General features: G+C 27.8%; 1 protein-coding gene across 3 annotated transcripts in view; it reads left to right on the top strand.

Annotated features, from left to right (window-relative positions):
- The window catches only part of LOC135927805 (netrin receptor UNC5C-like), a 46,253-nt gene extending 31,562 nt beyond the window's left edge, over nucleotides 1-14,691 (top strand). Inside the window, exons 3-15 of one of the 3 annotated variants that reach the window (XM_065463997.1) lie at nucleotides 2,885-3,169; nucleotides 6,382-6,549; nucleotides 7,572-7,751; nucleotides 8,247-8,312; nucleotides 8,478-8,657; nucleotides 9,484-10,481; nucleotides 10,791-10,935; nucleotides 11,337-11,435; nucleotides 11,673-11,884; nucleotides 12,335-12,574; nucleotides 12,738-12,859; nucleotides 13,856-13,957; nucleotides 14,250-14,686. In XM_065463997.1, coding sequence (XP_065320069.1) covers nucleotides 2,885-3,169; nucleotides 6,382-6,549; nucleotides 7,572-7,751; nucleotides 8,247-8,312; nucleotides 8,478-8,657; nucleotides 9,484-10,481; nucleotides 10,791-10,935; nucleotides 11,337-11,435; nucleotides 11,673-11,884; nucleotides 12,335-12,574; nucleotides 12,738-12,859; nucleotides 13,856-13,957; nucleotides 14,250-14,478 — 3,026 coding nt within the window. In that variant the 3' untranslated portion in view covers nucleotides 14,479-14,686. Of the gene's footprint in view, nucleotides 1-2,884; nucleotides 3,170-6,381; nucleotides 6,550-7,571; nucleotides 7,752-8,246; nucleotides 8,313-8,477; nucleotides 8,658-9,483; nucleotides 10,482-10,790; nucleotides 10,936-11,336; nucleotides 11,436-11,672; nucleotides 11,885-12,334; nucleotides 12,575-12,737; nucleotides 12,860-13,855; nucleotides 13,958-14,249 lie in introns of all 3 variants that reach the window. The other 2 variants (XM_065463998.1, XM_065463999.1) reach the window with 2 other exon arrangements.
- The last annotated feature ends 1,377 nt before the right edge of the window (nucleotides 14,692-16,068 follow it).

The following is a 16,068-nucleotide window of genomic DNA, read 5'->3' as shown; positions in this document are numbered from 1 at the left end:
TACCTGGCCTTTGTTTGGGACTGTTAGGGGTGTTTTTGATTTCTTGTTTTTTTTGCGAAATATTAAAAGCCAACTTTTCAAAATTGTTAACAATACGTTTTTTTTGTAAAATAATATTTTTTTTTTAAAAAAGAGAAATTAATACTCAGTATCGAATATAAGCAATCTCTTACAAAATAATATGATTGTCCTCTCCCTCTCTTTTATTGTAAAATTAAAAAGTTATTGTAAATAAAAAATTTAATATTATAAGAAAACTTGATTTAATATTTTTACGATGATATTTTGATATTTTAAAAAGTGAAGGTAAAAAAGTCCGATGAAGAAGGCGCCTTCGCATTTCGTAATCTTATTAATATTTTTTTTTAAAAATGCGTACATTTAAAAAAAAATTTTTATAGTTATAAATTGACTATAGTTCAGTTTAGATATTTGATAATATCTATCTTATTTTATTTGTTTATGAATAGTGTTGAGATTTTAGCCAAAATGATATTTTTTAAGCTCTCGAAATTTGTAGAAGTTCAAATCTTTCTGCTACCTATGAGCAAAACTCCATGCTCAAATAATATTATTTTGGCTAAAATATTAATCGGATTGTTATCATTAATTTTATTTATCAGGAAAAGAAAATTTTTTTTTTCTCTTTCTCTCTATCTCAATTACTCAATCTCTTCTAAATATAAATTAATTATTATCAATCATAAATTAATAAAATCATAAAAAAATATTGAATTAATTATTCCATATTTATAATCGTTTTTAAAATATTTGGGTTATATATCTTTGAGGAAATTTTTTATTTTATAATTTTTATAATAATTTTTGGTAAAAGTGCATGGTTTGGTTTCTCTTATAAATTATGTACATTTTATTTTTTCTACAAAAGATTTGATCTATCACTGGAAAAGAAAAATCGTATTATTCCTATGGGAATGATTCAAAAATATAAATTTCTTTTATTTTGATATTTATTTGGTTAACCATTTTTTTTTGTTAAAAAATAAAAGTTTTAATGAACCCTAAATTTAATAAAAAAAATATTTTTTATAAATTTCCCCATTTACCATCGATATTGAAGGAAGTGTAATATGATGATCATGATTCGAAAACGAAAAATATCGTGTAATATAAACTTAAAATTTTGTATTTTTTATTTATATTAAAAAATAATAATAAAAGTGAAAATAAATAAATATGTATGCCTGGAAAGTTCTAGAATAGATTTAAACTGCAAGTACTTCCAGGGAAAACGACATTTTAAACCGTTTTGGAACCTATCCGCCTTTTTTAAAAAAAAGAATTCCAAGCATTTCTGCCAGCTATGAACAAAATCTTTAGGCTGCATAATGTTATTTTGGTTATAATCTTTCGGGCTTCATAGCAAAACTAATACCCATCAGTTAGATAAAAAATATTATATACTCAAATTCATTAATAATAGATTAAGTTTTGTTTTTTTTTGCCAAAAATATTGTGTTAGCCGTTTTTAAAATCTAGCCGTTTAACAAGACTATTTTTATTTTAATATATAGGTAAATTCCTTAGTAATCTTACAATATGTTAGCTATAGTGTTGTTAAACGGCTCGATTTAAGCCGATTTTTTATCTTAAAAAATATAACACAAATCTGAAGATTTTGCTAATAGATGGTATCTATTAGCGAAAATTTTCTGACTAAAATATTGAGTTAACCGTTTTTGAAAAATCGGGTCAAATCGAACACTAGCTAGCAGCAATATTTTATGAGTTCTTTTTAAAACGCTTATGATTAAATTAATTCTATTCCTAAAATAATCTTCAATTTTCATCTTTAAAGAAAACAAAATAGTTTCAACAAAATTTCATGATTTATTTTAATTTTTTAAAAGTTTAAAAAAATATATAATATTTTCCTTCTTTCTCGGATGGAAGGGGAGTCAAAAAAATCCTTATTTAACCGTCTCATTGGCACCTTGTAAAAGAATTTTTTTTTTTAAAAAAAATATAAAAATATTCTTCTTTGCTAATGCATTTGCTATCATTTAATCATTTTCATTCAGTAATATAAATCTATAAATTTCATATATATTAAGTTAAATTGTACAGTGTAGTATGGCCTTTATTTTTTGATAGTAAATAAGTAGTGTATGTTTTTGATGATCTCAATTATTTTCTATATTGAGTTACTATTGTAAATATACATTTATTTCATACTAATGGTAAATTTGCCTTTATTTTTTTTATAGTATAATCTCAATCATTACCTATATTGAGTTTTACTAAATGTAAATTTTTAATATTTTTTTTTCGATTTATCTATTAAACGGGTTGAATTTTTTTTATTATAAAAAGGTCTTGTCCACCCCAGATTTTTTTACCCCATTGCGTTAATAAAGAACCACGCATACTATTCAAGATCAGAGCAAAATTGTTTATTATCCTTTAAGCTCTTAATAATTATTCCGATTTTGAAATTAGTTCATAAAAAATCGATTAGATTTGAATCGGAACTAGAGCCTATTTCTCTATAAAAATTGTATTTGGATCTTTGAAAAGAAAATTCTCGACTCGGATTTGTCGGATAAAATTTTTAACTTTTTTTTTCTCGGATCGAGTGGGATATAACCCCGATGAGGGGCTCAAATATTTTGTGATTGGTTGGTGAGACGATATTGGTATGATGCCATAAAAAAGGATATTATACATGAAGATAAAAAATATATTCAAAGATTACCATTTATTTTTAGGTCAAAAAGTCGTCGGCTCTTTTTTCTCTTTAATTTAATTTTTTTTTTATGAGGGGACAGGACAAATGAAGAGGGGTCACATTAAAATGATGTGCGAAAGAATCTTGAGATCTAGTTCTTCAATTTTTTTTTTCATTTTCATCTTACACTTTAAGGTATCAAAAAATACTTCGAAAAACAACCGGTTTCTATTTCTGTTGAGATGAATTCGACAGTCGAACTGCAATGCATGCCACCCTACGGGGTACCCAAGCCCATAGTTTACTGGACCAAAGATGGCGTAGCTTTAGACGTTGAAAGGGACCCCAACTTGATACTCTCTAGCGAAGGAAGCTTGCTAATAAGCATGGCCAGCTTAAGGGATAGGGGTAATTATAGCTGCGTGGCCAAGAATTTGGCTAATCAAAGATCCACGGAACCAGCTTCCCTCAACGTTTACGGTAAATTTTTGATTTTTTTTTTCTTCGTTCAATTTAAAACTACTACATTTCGCGTTAACATATCTGTTACAAAAGCGACGAAAAAAAAATTTAAATACTGAACATCTGAAAATAAATCGTACAAAAATTTTGAACAAAATAACAATAAATAATTAATTTTCTAGAAACTTTTAAAAAGTAAGTTCTAGTTCGGGCTCGTAGAAGTTTTAAGGAGTTTTTTCCCCAAAGTTCTTAGAAATGGGTCCGGGTTTCCTAAGGGTTCATATGCCCCGTTTCATTTGTAATGAGTTGAACCTTGCTGGATTCGAATTTATCATTTTTATTCGCAACATAATATATCCGAGTAATCTATATTAATGCCAGAGACTCGGGCAAAAGGAGATTATTATAAACCTTAGCAGTGTTGGTTTTTTAAAAAATAATTCTGTTATTTTCATAAAAATGATAAGATGAGAGAGAAGGTGAGTGGGGGGGGGGATAAAAATGACAAAGAACGGGATTGAATGGTATTACGATTAGAATAGAAGATATATTAAATATACTCTCAGTACATTCATTATATATATACTTTTCTTTGATCAAAAATTTTTTTTTGTTTCGAAACCCATATAAAGTAAATAAATAGATTATATTATTATTATGAAAGCTCTTTGAAAATGATTATCCTCTTTATTACCTAATATCATTATCACTATCTCATACCTAAATTCACTATTCATGGGAAAGGTTTAGATTTTTTTATTTAAAAAACTCTAAAAGATACGAAAAGTCAACATATAGATATTAATTTTATTGTTATTTATGATTATGTAATGCGTGTCTTTTTTTTGATAGATTTAGTGAATAATTATAAGTATCATGATAATTGTAATATAATGACATTTTATGACAATATTATATATATTTTTTTAAATATATTAAATATTGTTCTTTTTTACCAAAATTATTTAGAACAAGATTTTTAAAAAAAAATCTTATGTGATTGTGAACCTTTACAATGGTCAGGGGGAGGGGGGGGGGGTAATACTTTATTATCCAAAATTATAAAATAGCCAATAGATTCAAGAAATTAATCTTTATATTTGTTTTAATTTTTTTACTACCTATTTTTACCTCCGCAAAATATATCTAGTTTAATCCAAAACTTATATAATCTAGGACATTAAAATACATTAAATAAAATATATTAATTTTTTTTTCCTCGCCTTTCCTCGTGGAGGACCAATTATGAATTGATAAAATATGCGTGCCACACTATATTAAATAAAAAATACATTTTAATATTATAATAATGTATCAATTTCATTGTATTACCTTATATCACCTACGTTTTAAGGTGTGAAAACGGCTATAGGTCAAACTTTTATCCTGTTCGCTCTCATCTCCCTAATTTATTACTATAAAAACTTTTACGCAACTATAAAATCGCGAAATATCAATACCATGATATATTTTAATTATGCAATCAATACAAGGCATATCCAAATAGATGTTTAATTTATTAAATGAATATAAATTTCTTTCCTCCCACCTAGATAGAAGAAGAATTCTCTATTCTTTTACTTCGTTTTTTTTAAACAATAGCAAAACGACCCACATTTGATATATTGCCTAGGATACATTTAATGTCAAATTACAGCGGGCGAAACTATAAACGTTTTTCTTTCGTCATTTTTTTATTTTTTTTCTTGTTTTATTTCATTTATATGTTTTTTTCACGTTTAAAAAAAAATCGGAAATAATGGAAAAATTAATTTATGTTAAATTTAAAAAATAAAAAAATTTCAAATTTTTATTAAAATCAATAAATAATTTTTATGGATTACCTTTCCTTTGGTCACCCAATTCGATTTTTATTAACTAAAAAAAATTGATAAATCATTCAAGTCCACCTGGCCCCATATTATTTAAAAAATCAAATTTTGAAAATTGAATTTTATTAATTATGGATCGGTAGAATAGAAAGTAAGTTGCTAACTTTTAATTAATACTATACTATGTATAATATATGCATAATATTACATTTGTACTATGTGTATTATAATTTATAATATAAGTATATTTTTTTGTAATTAACTATTTTCTTTTATAACAAGCAATATGTAAATGTATATCAAATTATATTCTAATTGCTTTCTTTTGATATCTTACCACCATCATACCCATACCCCCATAATTTATCCAATATAAAAATTATGAATAAATTAATTATAAAATCTACATTTTTTTTTATAATTATTATACCATAAAATATAATTAATTTGAATTGAATATGGCTTTTTAAAAATAATTTTATCTTCAATATCAAATCTTAATAAATTGGAAAGAAAAAGTAATATATAATTTTTTAAATTTCTGACTTGATTGATAATTTTAATAAGTTATATTTTTATTATGCATACATTATAAGAATTATAAAATCATACCAGGCATATTTAAAAAAAAATAATACTCTTACTTGCAACTAAAAAATGTAATTAACTTTCTTTTACAATTTATAACTGCTATTACTTAGATATTAATCTTAATTAATTTTAAATAATAAAATCCTTTTGAAAAAAGGAATAAACTATTTGTTTTAATATTTATGGAAATATTCCTTGGCTTTTCTTTTGAAACTTTATTAAAGGCAAAAAAAAGGCCGGCAAATTACAAGCTTGAAAAAGGATTTTTTTTTATTCAAGATTCAAAAAAAAATAAATTAATAGATAAGAAAAATTTAAAGTTAATTAAAACGTGTAGAAATAATTAGTAGTTCTCCTTAAGAAACAGGAAAATTGATGAAGTACAAATTGATAATAAAAATAAATTAATCGAGCAGATTGCCAAGATTATTCCCCAGCTAAATGAAACTATTTTTAATCACATGACCTGTCAGATTTGACACCTTTTTATAATGTAAATGGTCCATTTTTGATATCTTAACCCTAACTCATATCTCCCAACCCTTTAATTAGCCTTATATTTGTAAAAAATTTCCCTGAGATAGATTATTATCGATTGCAAAATATATTTTCAAACAATGATAATTTGATTAAAATAATATATCGGACAGAAATAATACTCCAATTTAACAAAAATTGTAAAATAAATAGGATATATAGAATCATAAGTAATAATTTTCAACTTTTCGCCATTTTAACCTGGATCATCTTACCCCTTATTTTATACTTCTATATACATATTATTTTCTTATTTACGATAACCTCTAGTAAATGGAGGATGGTCGCAATGGAGCGAATGGCCTTCTTGCTCGGATAGTTGTTCCAAGGGTTACCGAAAACGTTTCAGAACTTGTACCGATCCTGCCCCGGTCAATAATGGCAAACATTGCGGGGGATACTCGACCCAGAGAGAAAATTGTCAGGAATATTGTCCCAGTAAGCCATTCAAAATAATATAATAGAGCGTACTAGTAATAAAAGATATAACTTTTACCTTGACCAGTTTTTTTTGAAAAGGTATTCCCATATTTTCTATGTTATATTAGACTAAAAAACTCTTAACCCTAAAATTTTCCGCATAAAGAATCTCACATTTATTTCAAAAGTAGATTAAACTTCATTTTTTTAGCATTTTTATCAAAATGTCATCTTATTTTTGTTGTTGACAATTATATATTTTCTCTCTCTCCTGAATCATGAATAATATTTTTGAAAGGGTGACAACAACATAAACTCACCCATCTCGTCAAATGATAATTTTGATTAGTAATGACTTGTTTTTTTTTGTTTGTAAGTTTACATAATTTTTTAAAAAAACATTAAATTAAAATCTTATATAAAAAATGAAAGGCAAAACTTCATCTTACTATTCTTCCTTGTATCATTCATTATTTTGTGATTTTTTTAAAAAAAATTAACTTTACTAGTGGCTCTGTCTGGCGCCTTTTTCTTTTACCACAAAAATAAATATTAATTTATATTGTCTTTTAAAATATGTCTTTTATTGTGTTATTCATTAAAATCGTGTTTTTGAAACAATTACTTTTATTTTCTGGCACGACATAAAATTTTTATAATATATATTTTTTTTAAATATGATAGTTTTAAAACCTTAAAATATCCATTTTTTTTTAAATCATGAGCTTGATCGCTCCCGGCCAAAAATCATATCCATATGGTTAGTTTCGTTAGATACCGATATTTTATTAAGCGGTTTATAAAACATTGTGAGTATACGATATTTTATATTCTCATTGATGATCACATGTTTTGTAGAGAGCGAAATACTCTTACATTAACTCCTCGAAAAACCTTTTTTTTAAAGTTTTTTAACTTCGAGATCATTTTTTTGAAAAAATAGGATTATTGAAAGAAAATAATTAATAATTTAGGAAAAATATGTATAAAGGATGCTTAAAAAAATATATTTTACTTTATTTAAACTAAATTTTTTTTAGTAAACGGTGGCTGGTCCGAGTGGAACCTATGGTCCGTATGCAGCGAGGAGTGTTTAATGTATCGGAGAAGGGCTTGCACCAACCCCTCGCCAATGAACGGCGGCAAAAATTGCTTCGGAACGGAAACCCAAGTTTCAAATTGTTCGGAGGACTTGTGTATCAACAACCCCAATTCTTTAGGTAAAGATTTTTATTCCCTCAAGGAATGTTGTGAACGAATTTTAAATTAATAATATAGACATATTATGATTTAATATGTAATACAAGTCAGTATAATGAGATATTCTGTTATTTGAAGAATCGTTTAAAGTAAAATTACATTTTAAATAAATGATATGATACTTTTATAATGATCGATGTTCGATTTGTTAATAAAACGAAATCATCTGTTTATGCCAATATCTATCTGGCACCATCTTACTCCTTATTTTGTTGGCATCGATCAATGTTTTATGTTAAAGAAGGGAATCTAATTAAGCTCTATAAGATTATAGGAAAATTTTGTTAAGGCTTGAGTTGAGAATAATAATCCACCATGTTTGATAAGTCACGTGATAAATCTCTTCTCTTTCCTATAAGATTAAAATATTAAACTCAAATTAAGATGCGTAACGGCGAGTGCGTGCGTTATAATTTTTTAAAAAAAAAATATCGTTTAAAAAAAAAAATATTAAGATTTTATGAGATATACCAAGCTGAACCAAAATTATATCGGGGTTGACGATACGTATAACACGAGAGGTAACTACTACAAATTTTTTATACTTTATCAGTCAAATTACCTTCTTTAAAGAAAGAAAGAAAGAAAGTAAGTAGGAAATTAGGAAAGAAAGAATAATAATAAAACACAACCAATAATGGCTTTAATTTAACGAATATGCGAATTATAAATTTTTTTAAAAAAAGGTGTCGATAATTCCCAATCTTCCCAACGGACGGTTTCTAAAAATATTGCATTGTACTCGATCATAGCTAGCGTTTTAGGAATCGTTATAATATGCGCTCTTATTTTTTTGGCGGTTTATCTGAAGAAAAGACAAGCCAAACAAAATAACCGGAGATACAATTATGACTATGGGACGTCAGGTATATTTTATATAAAAATAGACTTAAACATTACCATTTTAATTTGTGTGCCCATTTTAGTGTTGTTAAACGGCTCGATTTTTAAAAACGATATTTTAGCCCAAAATTATTAGGCAAGGCTTAATATTTCGTTAATAGATGCCCAATCCTTTCTGTCATCTATGAGCCAATCTTTAAACTCGCATAATATTTTCTAGGCTAAAATATTGGGTTAGGGTTGTTAAAAACCCCAAAATAATATTATGTAAGCCTTAATATTTGGCGAATAGAAGTCTGAATCTTTCTACCATCTATGAACAAAATACCCAGGCCTACATAATATTATTTTGGCTAAATTATTTATCGGGTATTTTTAAAATCGTTTTGAATCGGGCTTTTTAACAACCCTATATTGGGTTGCCCTTTTTAAAAATGGAACCGTATAACACCACTAGTCCATTTAACTTTTATTATAAATATTGGCTTGAACCAAAAGTAATCCTGCTTTCTAATTGTTGTCCTACCATATCTATAAGTATTCATATGTTTTTAACTCTTTTAATTAATAATCTTATGCTAAAAACCATAAATTACTGCTATTAGATATAATTATTTTATAAGATCAATTTTTTTCCTACGCTAATTATGTGTGTTTTTTTAAAAAAAATAGCTATCTAATTATAAAGGGAATGATTATTTTTCTTCTAAAAATTCTTGCAGCTTTCTTTGATTTATAAAAAATGAACAAAATATGAATAAATATATCGAAAGAATTGTTTAATAAGCTAATTAAATTACCATACCATTTATTAAACCTCATTTATTTATAAAATAAAACTCATTATAGATACATTTAGTCCCTACCTGAATGGGGCATCTAATTTACTCCTGGGTTTAGAGGGAGATTTAAAAAAGTTTTCCAACTACATCCCAAAAGATAAACATTCAAAATTTGCCGAATACGATGCAAATACCGAACAATCATCTAACACTGCTATCAAGACTCCTCTTTCCAAATTCGCCAGAGAAGGCCAAAACGTTTCTACAGCGATTTTACTTCGAGATTCTGATTCGGCTTACAAATCAAACCAATCAGATAAGAGCAGCCTTGGTATTTCGAATGGAACTACGGATAAATTCGCCAGAGAGCAGATCTTCAAGCTCGAAAAATTCTTGCTTGCCAGACAGGCCACGGTTTTCAAAAATATTTTAACTACCGAAACAGATGATTTGAAGTGGCTTCAACAACATGGGGAAAAAAATAATAATGAGGCTTATTATAGCCAAAAGGACAAAGTCGACAACAATAATATAAATATATATTCTGAGCCGGCTGAGGTGATCAAGGTCGACATTAAAGATTCTCTCCAAAATTGCGAAAAGCAGCAACAAAATTTTCTTAAAGGGTGCAAAGAGTCGGAAAACGATAACGATAGTGGAAACGTTAGCCACAGTAGCGAATTTTACAATCCTAAGAGATCTCCTAGGATGGGAACCCATCTCGATAAGCATTGCAATAATCATTTCTGCCAAACCAATCCCAGTCACCCTAACTTCCTTGATTCGGATCAAAATGTAGATAATATTCCTTGCAATATGGCCACTAAAGCAATAGTGATCGATGATGGGAATGAAGTCAGGTTTAGAAATGCACAAACGTGTTGCCGCGCAACTCTGGCCAAAGAGCACGGTTATTTAAATGCGGATATTACAATCGAAAAGGATGATCGCGGAGAAAATTCAAAATACGACAACAGTAAATGTAAAGGTTGTTGTAACGGTTGCGAATCAGAGAATCACGAAGAGGACCTTGCCTACGCCTCGACCAATATATCACCTAATCATGTAAATGACAATTTATTTAGTATATTATCTTCGCGCCCAGCATCTACTTGTCCTGTTGGACATATTTGGAGGGTTTGAATTATATTTTTTTAATTTCGGGTATAGCCGGAACGGCACATACAGATCAGATGCAGAGCTCTAGCTCATATAGTAGTTATAGTATAATCGGATTATTTCCAAAGTGTGACTTTCTAAGTTACCCTTGAGATGTCAGTTAATAAAAAAAAGATAAACCCTTTTTTATGATAATATAAATTGTGGAAAACAACTAAATCATATTGTTTTGTTATATATATAAATTTTAAACAGGTTAATACGTATGAACATGATAATCAAATGGCTCAAATTGCTGAATATAATTCTCCCCACAAAATTCCAGATGTATGCGACGTTAACAATATATGTATCACAAGTGTAGGATCATACGGTGGGATGCTTAACTTAAAAAATACTGGTATGTTATTACATCTTTAGCGTAAATCTTAGTCACCTATAAAACAAACGTTTTTTTGGGTTCCAGTTAAAGAAATATTAAGAGTATTTATTTTTTTTGAAATTCATAGGATTTCAATTTACATAAGTTTAGGGAAATAATTAACCTATAACACTTGAGTTTAAGATATTAGAGGTGATTATTATTCCTATTTAAAAATAAAAATAATTATTATTACTAAGCTTTAGAGCGTAAGCTATCCTTCTATGGTGCACGTTAATTATTTTAAGGGCAAAAATGCTTCCAAATAGGAAGCCTGGTGATCATTTGCCATGATTCCCCTCTTGTCACTTTTTTCTCTTCTTTTTGGTATAATTAATTTTTTTTTTTGAATATATATGATTTATATATTAACTCAACAGATATTTCCTTATTTATACCTCCCGGAGCAATTAATCAAAGTTCGGATCAAACGATCATACTCTCAACTTGCAAAAGTGAACATGATCCCGAACTACAATGTACTATTTAATACTTTTTTTCCCTTAATGAACCTATATATTATATTAATTTTTCTAATATGAGCATATTTATTTGAAAGAATTCTTTGGTCATTAGAAAAAAGGCCTAAATCAATAGATATAATTTTATATTAAATTTTATTTACCAAATTTCAAGGTCTTGTCTAGTTATTACTACACAACTCCACCCATTAAGCGACCTCCATTATATATAATATATTTTTAAATTTATTTTAGCTAATCAAACCCTGCTCAGTCCTGTGATTTACATGGGAGGCCCATCTGAAATAGCTCTAACAAAGCCTGCCGTATTAAAGATCCCTTATAAATCGTTGCCGCCCTCTGATACGACTATTTGGGATTACAAGATCATGATGGGAGAACTGATTCATCGCTTGGATGAGGATCCAACCGGAAATAAACACATCAAACATATTCTTAAATGGAAGGTACAAATGCTCAATAATTGTAAAGAAAGGAAGGAAGGAAGAAAGAGTAGGAAAGGAAGAAAAAAAAGAAAGTAATAAAGAAAGAGGAAAGTAATAAAGAAAGAGGAAAGTAAGGAAGAAAGGAAAGGAAAGTATTAACGAGGAATATATAATCAACTTTCTCGGATCAACCGCTTATTATATGAGAAAATATGCCTTGTTTCGATGAATGACTCAGATTCTTTATAGGGGAAGAGACGTTCATTTTTAAATTTATCCATATAGTTCTCATTTTCTGTCGAAGATTCTTGATGTGATGATCTCATCATTTCCCCAGATGGAGATACGAATCTTCGATAGAAAAGAGCTCAGAGAAGATTTTTAAGTCTTGATCCCACTATATCTGGCAAAACAAGAACTTCTCTGGAAAGTTTAAGAGCTTTTATAATAAAAATATTCGTTATTTAAAAGAACGTATTAAACATTGGACAAGAGACCATACAAAGTCCCGTGTATTGTCATTTTGATCAAACCGAGCACAACTTGCATTTACTTACCGAGCAATTGGCGACGTTCGCTCTGGTTGGCCAATTTAAAATTAGCAACGATTTAGCCAATCAAAATTCTTTATCACGCACCTGCCCAATTCATTCGAACGGGCATCTTAGCGAACACAACATTGATAAAGAATACAATTCTGCCCAGATAAATGTAAGTTAAAAAAAAAATTCTCCATTTTGATTTTTTTTATATATTACCACTATTTAAATTTCTTTAGTATTTTAAAATTACTATATCAATTAATTCACTTTTATTTACATTATAACGTGTGTGACTACATATTTTTATCCACAATAAAAATTATTTTAAATAGCTTCAACACAACTTGACCGATATTTATAAATCTCATCAACCTTCTGCTATGATAGTTCATCAGTGTGCTAATCAAAATCTGAATAACACAGTCTACATTCCGGTAGATAATCAAATATTTAGGTAAATGTTATTTTTATTTCACTTTCTTTCCATTCTTCCAAAAATTCTTACTAATATCATTTATATTTCCTATTAAAGATCTTCAAAACCCGACTCATCCGAAAACCGGCTGGTCGGGCGAAAATTTTAAAAATTCCAGTCCTCGAAAGTCTGTCATTAAAATTTTAATGGGCCGACCCAGGCATTAAATTGCTGAAATATATTTTTTTGAATTTTCAGCTATTATATTGATTTCGATTAATGGGAAATAAATTACAATATGCTATTTTTTTTAAAATTATTCCAAGAGCTGTCTAACCAAAATACTAAATCTATAAATAAAATGGTAAATTCACAAAAAAATTAAACAAGTTAATTATGATATCCAATTACAAATGCACAATGCAGATATAAAAACACAATTGATTAATACGGCTATTTTTCTCAGATCCCGATCATTCTCGAATCTACCGATTTGTCAGCAGTAGGTAGTTTGAGACCAGATGGATTGTCTTCAATCCCTTAAGGAGTCAGGCGAATTTCATATTTGGGACATTTTTGTGTCTCCTTTTAACCATCAGATAAAAAATTTTAATCCTTTACTAATACCCTAAACAAGGAAATTGAAAAATATTTTAAAATGATCAAACCACGTGTTCATTCCAATTGTATCATCAATAAACGGACATTTTTCTTCCTTAACATGCAAATTTTGAAAACTTATGCTAAAAAATCAAGACATTTACTAATAAACCAAGAGAATTTCTCTATGGCAAAAAAATGCAAATTGATAAATTCAAATATAATTATAACTCCTTTCGGGTCGGTACATCATTTAAATAATGGGGTAGTTTGTACTAAAAATCTTAATGGGTCGAACTTTGCAGACATCTGTTTCCTAATTTATTTCCCTTCTCGCTATTTTTTATTTCTTAAATTAAATATATTTTTTATGCTAATATTTAAGTTATTCAAAAAATCAATTTATCAATATTTTTTTTATAAACATTTTTTAAGAATTCCACAATCATTGAAAAGTAAATTGTGTCAATTGATAGATAAACCACGACAAGATGGGAGAGATTGGAGATTTTTGGCCAAGATATTACATTTTGATAGGTTACTTTTGTTTGTTTCAATTTATTAATTATTATAATATCTGCAAGCATATTTATACATCTTTCCTCAATCTCATTGCTAGCCCCCCGACATTTAAGCGCTCTCAAATTAAATTTTTAATTGCCATGAACTCTTTTACTTTCCCCTATGTTATTAAAATATTCCCTTAATTCTGTTTTATTCCTAGCCTCACTTTTACTAATAATAATAGGTATAATCATTTTTATGTGAAATTTATTCTGACTAAAATTTAAAAAAATAGTATATATCTTTCGTTTGTTACATCTCTCAGATACATTCATTACTTCGCCACTAAACAAAGCCCCACCGATACCATTCTAACCTTATGGGAATCTGTTGACAATAATTACGATAACAATATCTTACAAAATTCGAATCCTTCTCAATATTCCCTCGTCAAATTGCGCGCCATATTCACGGAAATGAATAGAGTGGAATTAGTCGAAATTATTCAAAATTACGTTCTATCTACCGCCAAAAATGGTAAGATGTGGGTTTGAAATTTAAGGGAAATAGAAAGATGAAACTCGAATAAAAATTTGTAGACATTCGTCGAGGAATGTAAAGAGCATTTAAAAAAAGATACAAAGAAACGCTGCATTAAAACACCAAAGTCTTCCTACGTTTTTATAAAAAGAAATTTTGCTATAAGCATATTATATTATGAATATTTCCCAATGAAAAATAAAACAAATTAATTTTTAAATAACATAATAAAATATATTTTGATACAAAATTTTTTTTAAAAATCATTTTATTAAACATATATTGTGTTTTGCTTTTATAAACACTCATTTGAATGTAAGATTCACATTTTTTCTAACCATTATTTACACTTTATAGAAAAGTATTATGAAAATATGATGTTAAAAAAAATAATTTTTAACAGAACAGCAATAAACATATCAAATATTTTTTTAGGTATTCAATACTATATAAGCTATTAGTTTCTTTCCTTTCACTTATTCGCCATGAGTAAAGAACCGATCCTACCTATTTTAAATCCGTTTTTCGACGGGCTGAAGAGGTTTTATAAGCTAAGCGTTCTTTCACCGATCTTACCTCGCATTCACACTTAGCGAGAATTCACGGTAACTGTGAATACTGGGCTAGGTCTCATACATATTAACAGCGATGGTCATCAATAAATCAAAACCCAAATGCGAATGTTTAATTGTTCAATTAAGTTTTTACTTTTTACCCACTGCAATTTATTATTTTAACCACATAAAAAAGTTTTACATAAAAATATATTTATAAATTCGCTTCTATTACAAGTGCTTATACCATTGGAGGAAGGAGAGGGTAGACCCAAATCGTCATTGAAATTCAGGGTGGTGAGGACAGTTATGGGTGTTTTCTTTTTCATGCTTATTATGATTTAGGGCAATTTATTTATGGATTGTGTGGTATAAAAATTCCCATTACAAGTATCTTGGCCCTCTTTTGAATAGAATCGAATTACATTCATTTGAGATATTTTTGATCCCTCTAAGCCCTTTTTGTTAATAGATTTAACTAGATCCCGATCAAATATTTTAAAAGTTTTCCTTGGTAACTCTTGTTAAAATGTGATTTGATAATAATATCAAAAGCTCGATCTATGATTTTTTTTAGATCAGTAGAGCTTTTTATTTGCCATTTCTTTTTTTTGTACGCATAGTTAGCAAATGAAGGAGTATCTAATTTAAAACGCTTTCCGCGAGTTATTAGAGATTAAGAATAAAAAAAATTAAAAGAAGGTTAAATTTTTTTTTAAAATATCCATTATTTAGGTATAACATTGGAAATTATCAAATGATTTTTAAACAATTAAAGTAAAGATAAATATCCTAATTTTATAAGTGGATTGAATCACATTCCCATTTGAAAAGGACTGTCAAAAAAGTAATATTTCAATTATGTCCTAAAAGCTTTTGCCGAAATAAGAAAAATACAATTATGAATTAAACTGATAAATATCTAATCGAGATTCTAATCTATACTGGTAATTGGGAAATAAAGAAGTCATGCAGCAGTAATCAAATATTTTTTTATATTAGAAAAATGATGATCATTATTATAATATAAGTTATGAATTTTAAATCCAA

The sequence above is a fragment of the Gordionus sp. m RMFG-2023 genome, chromosome 4 (assembly GCF_954871325.1).
Source record: "Gordionus sp. m RMFG-2023 chromosome 4, tfGorSpeb1-WG-v2, whole genome shotgun sequence".
Lineage (NCBI taxonomy): Eukaryota > Metazoa > Nematomorpha > Gordioida > Chordodea > Parachordodidae > Gordionus > Gordionus sp. m RMFG-2023.
The sequence above is the reverse complement of the archived record's forward strand: the minus strand, read 5'-3'. Positions and strand labels throughout refer to the sequence as shown.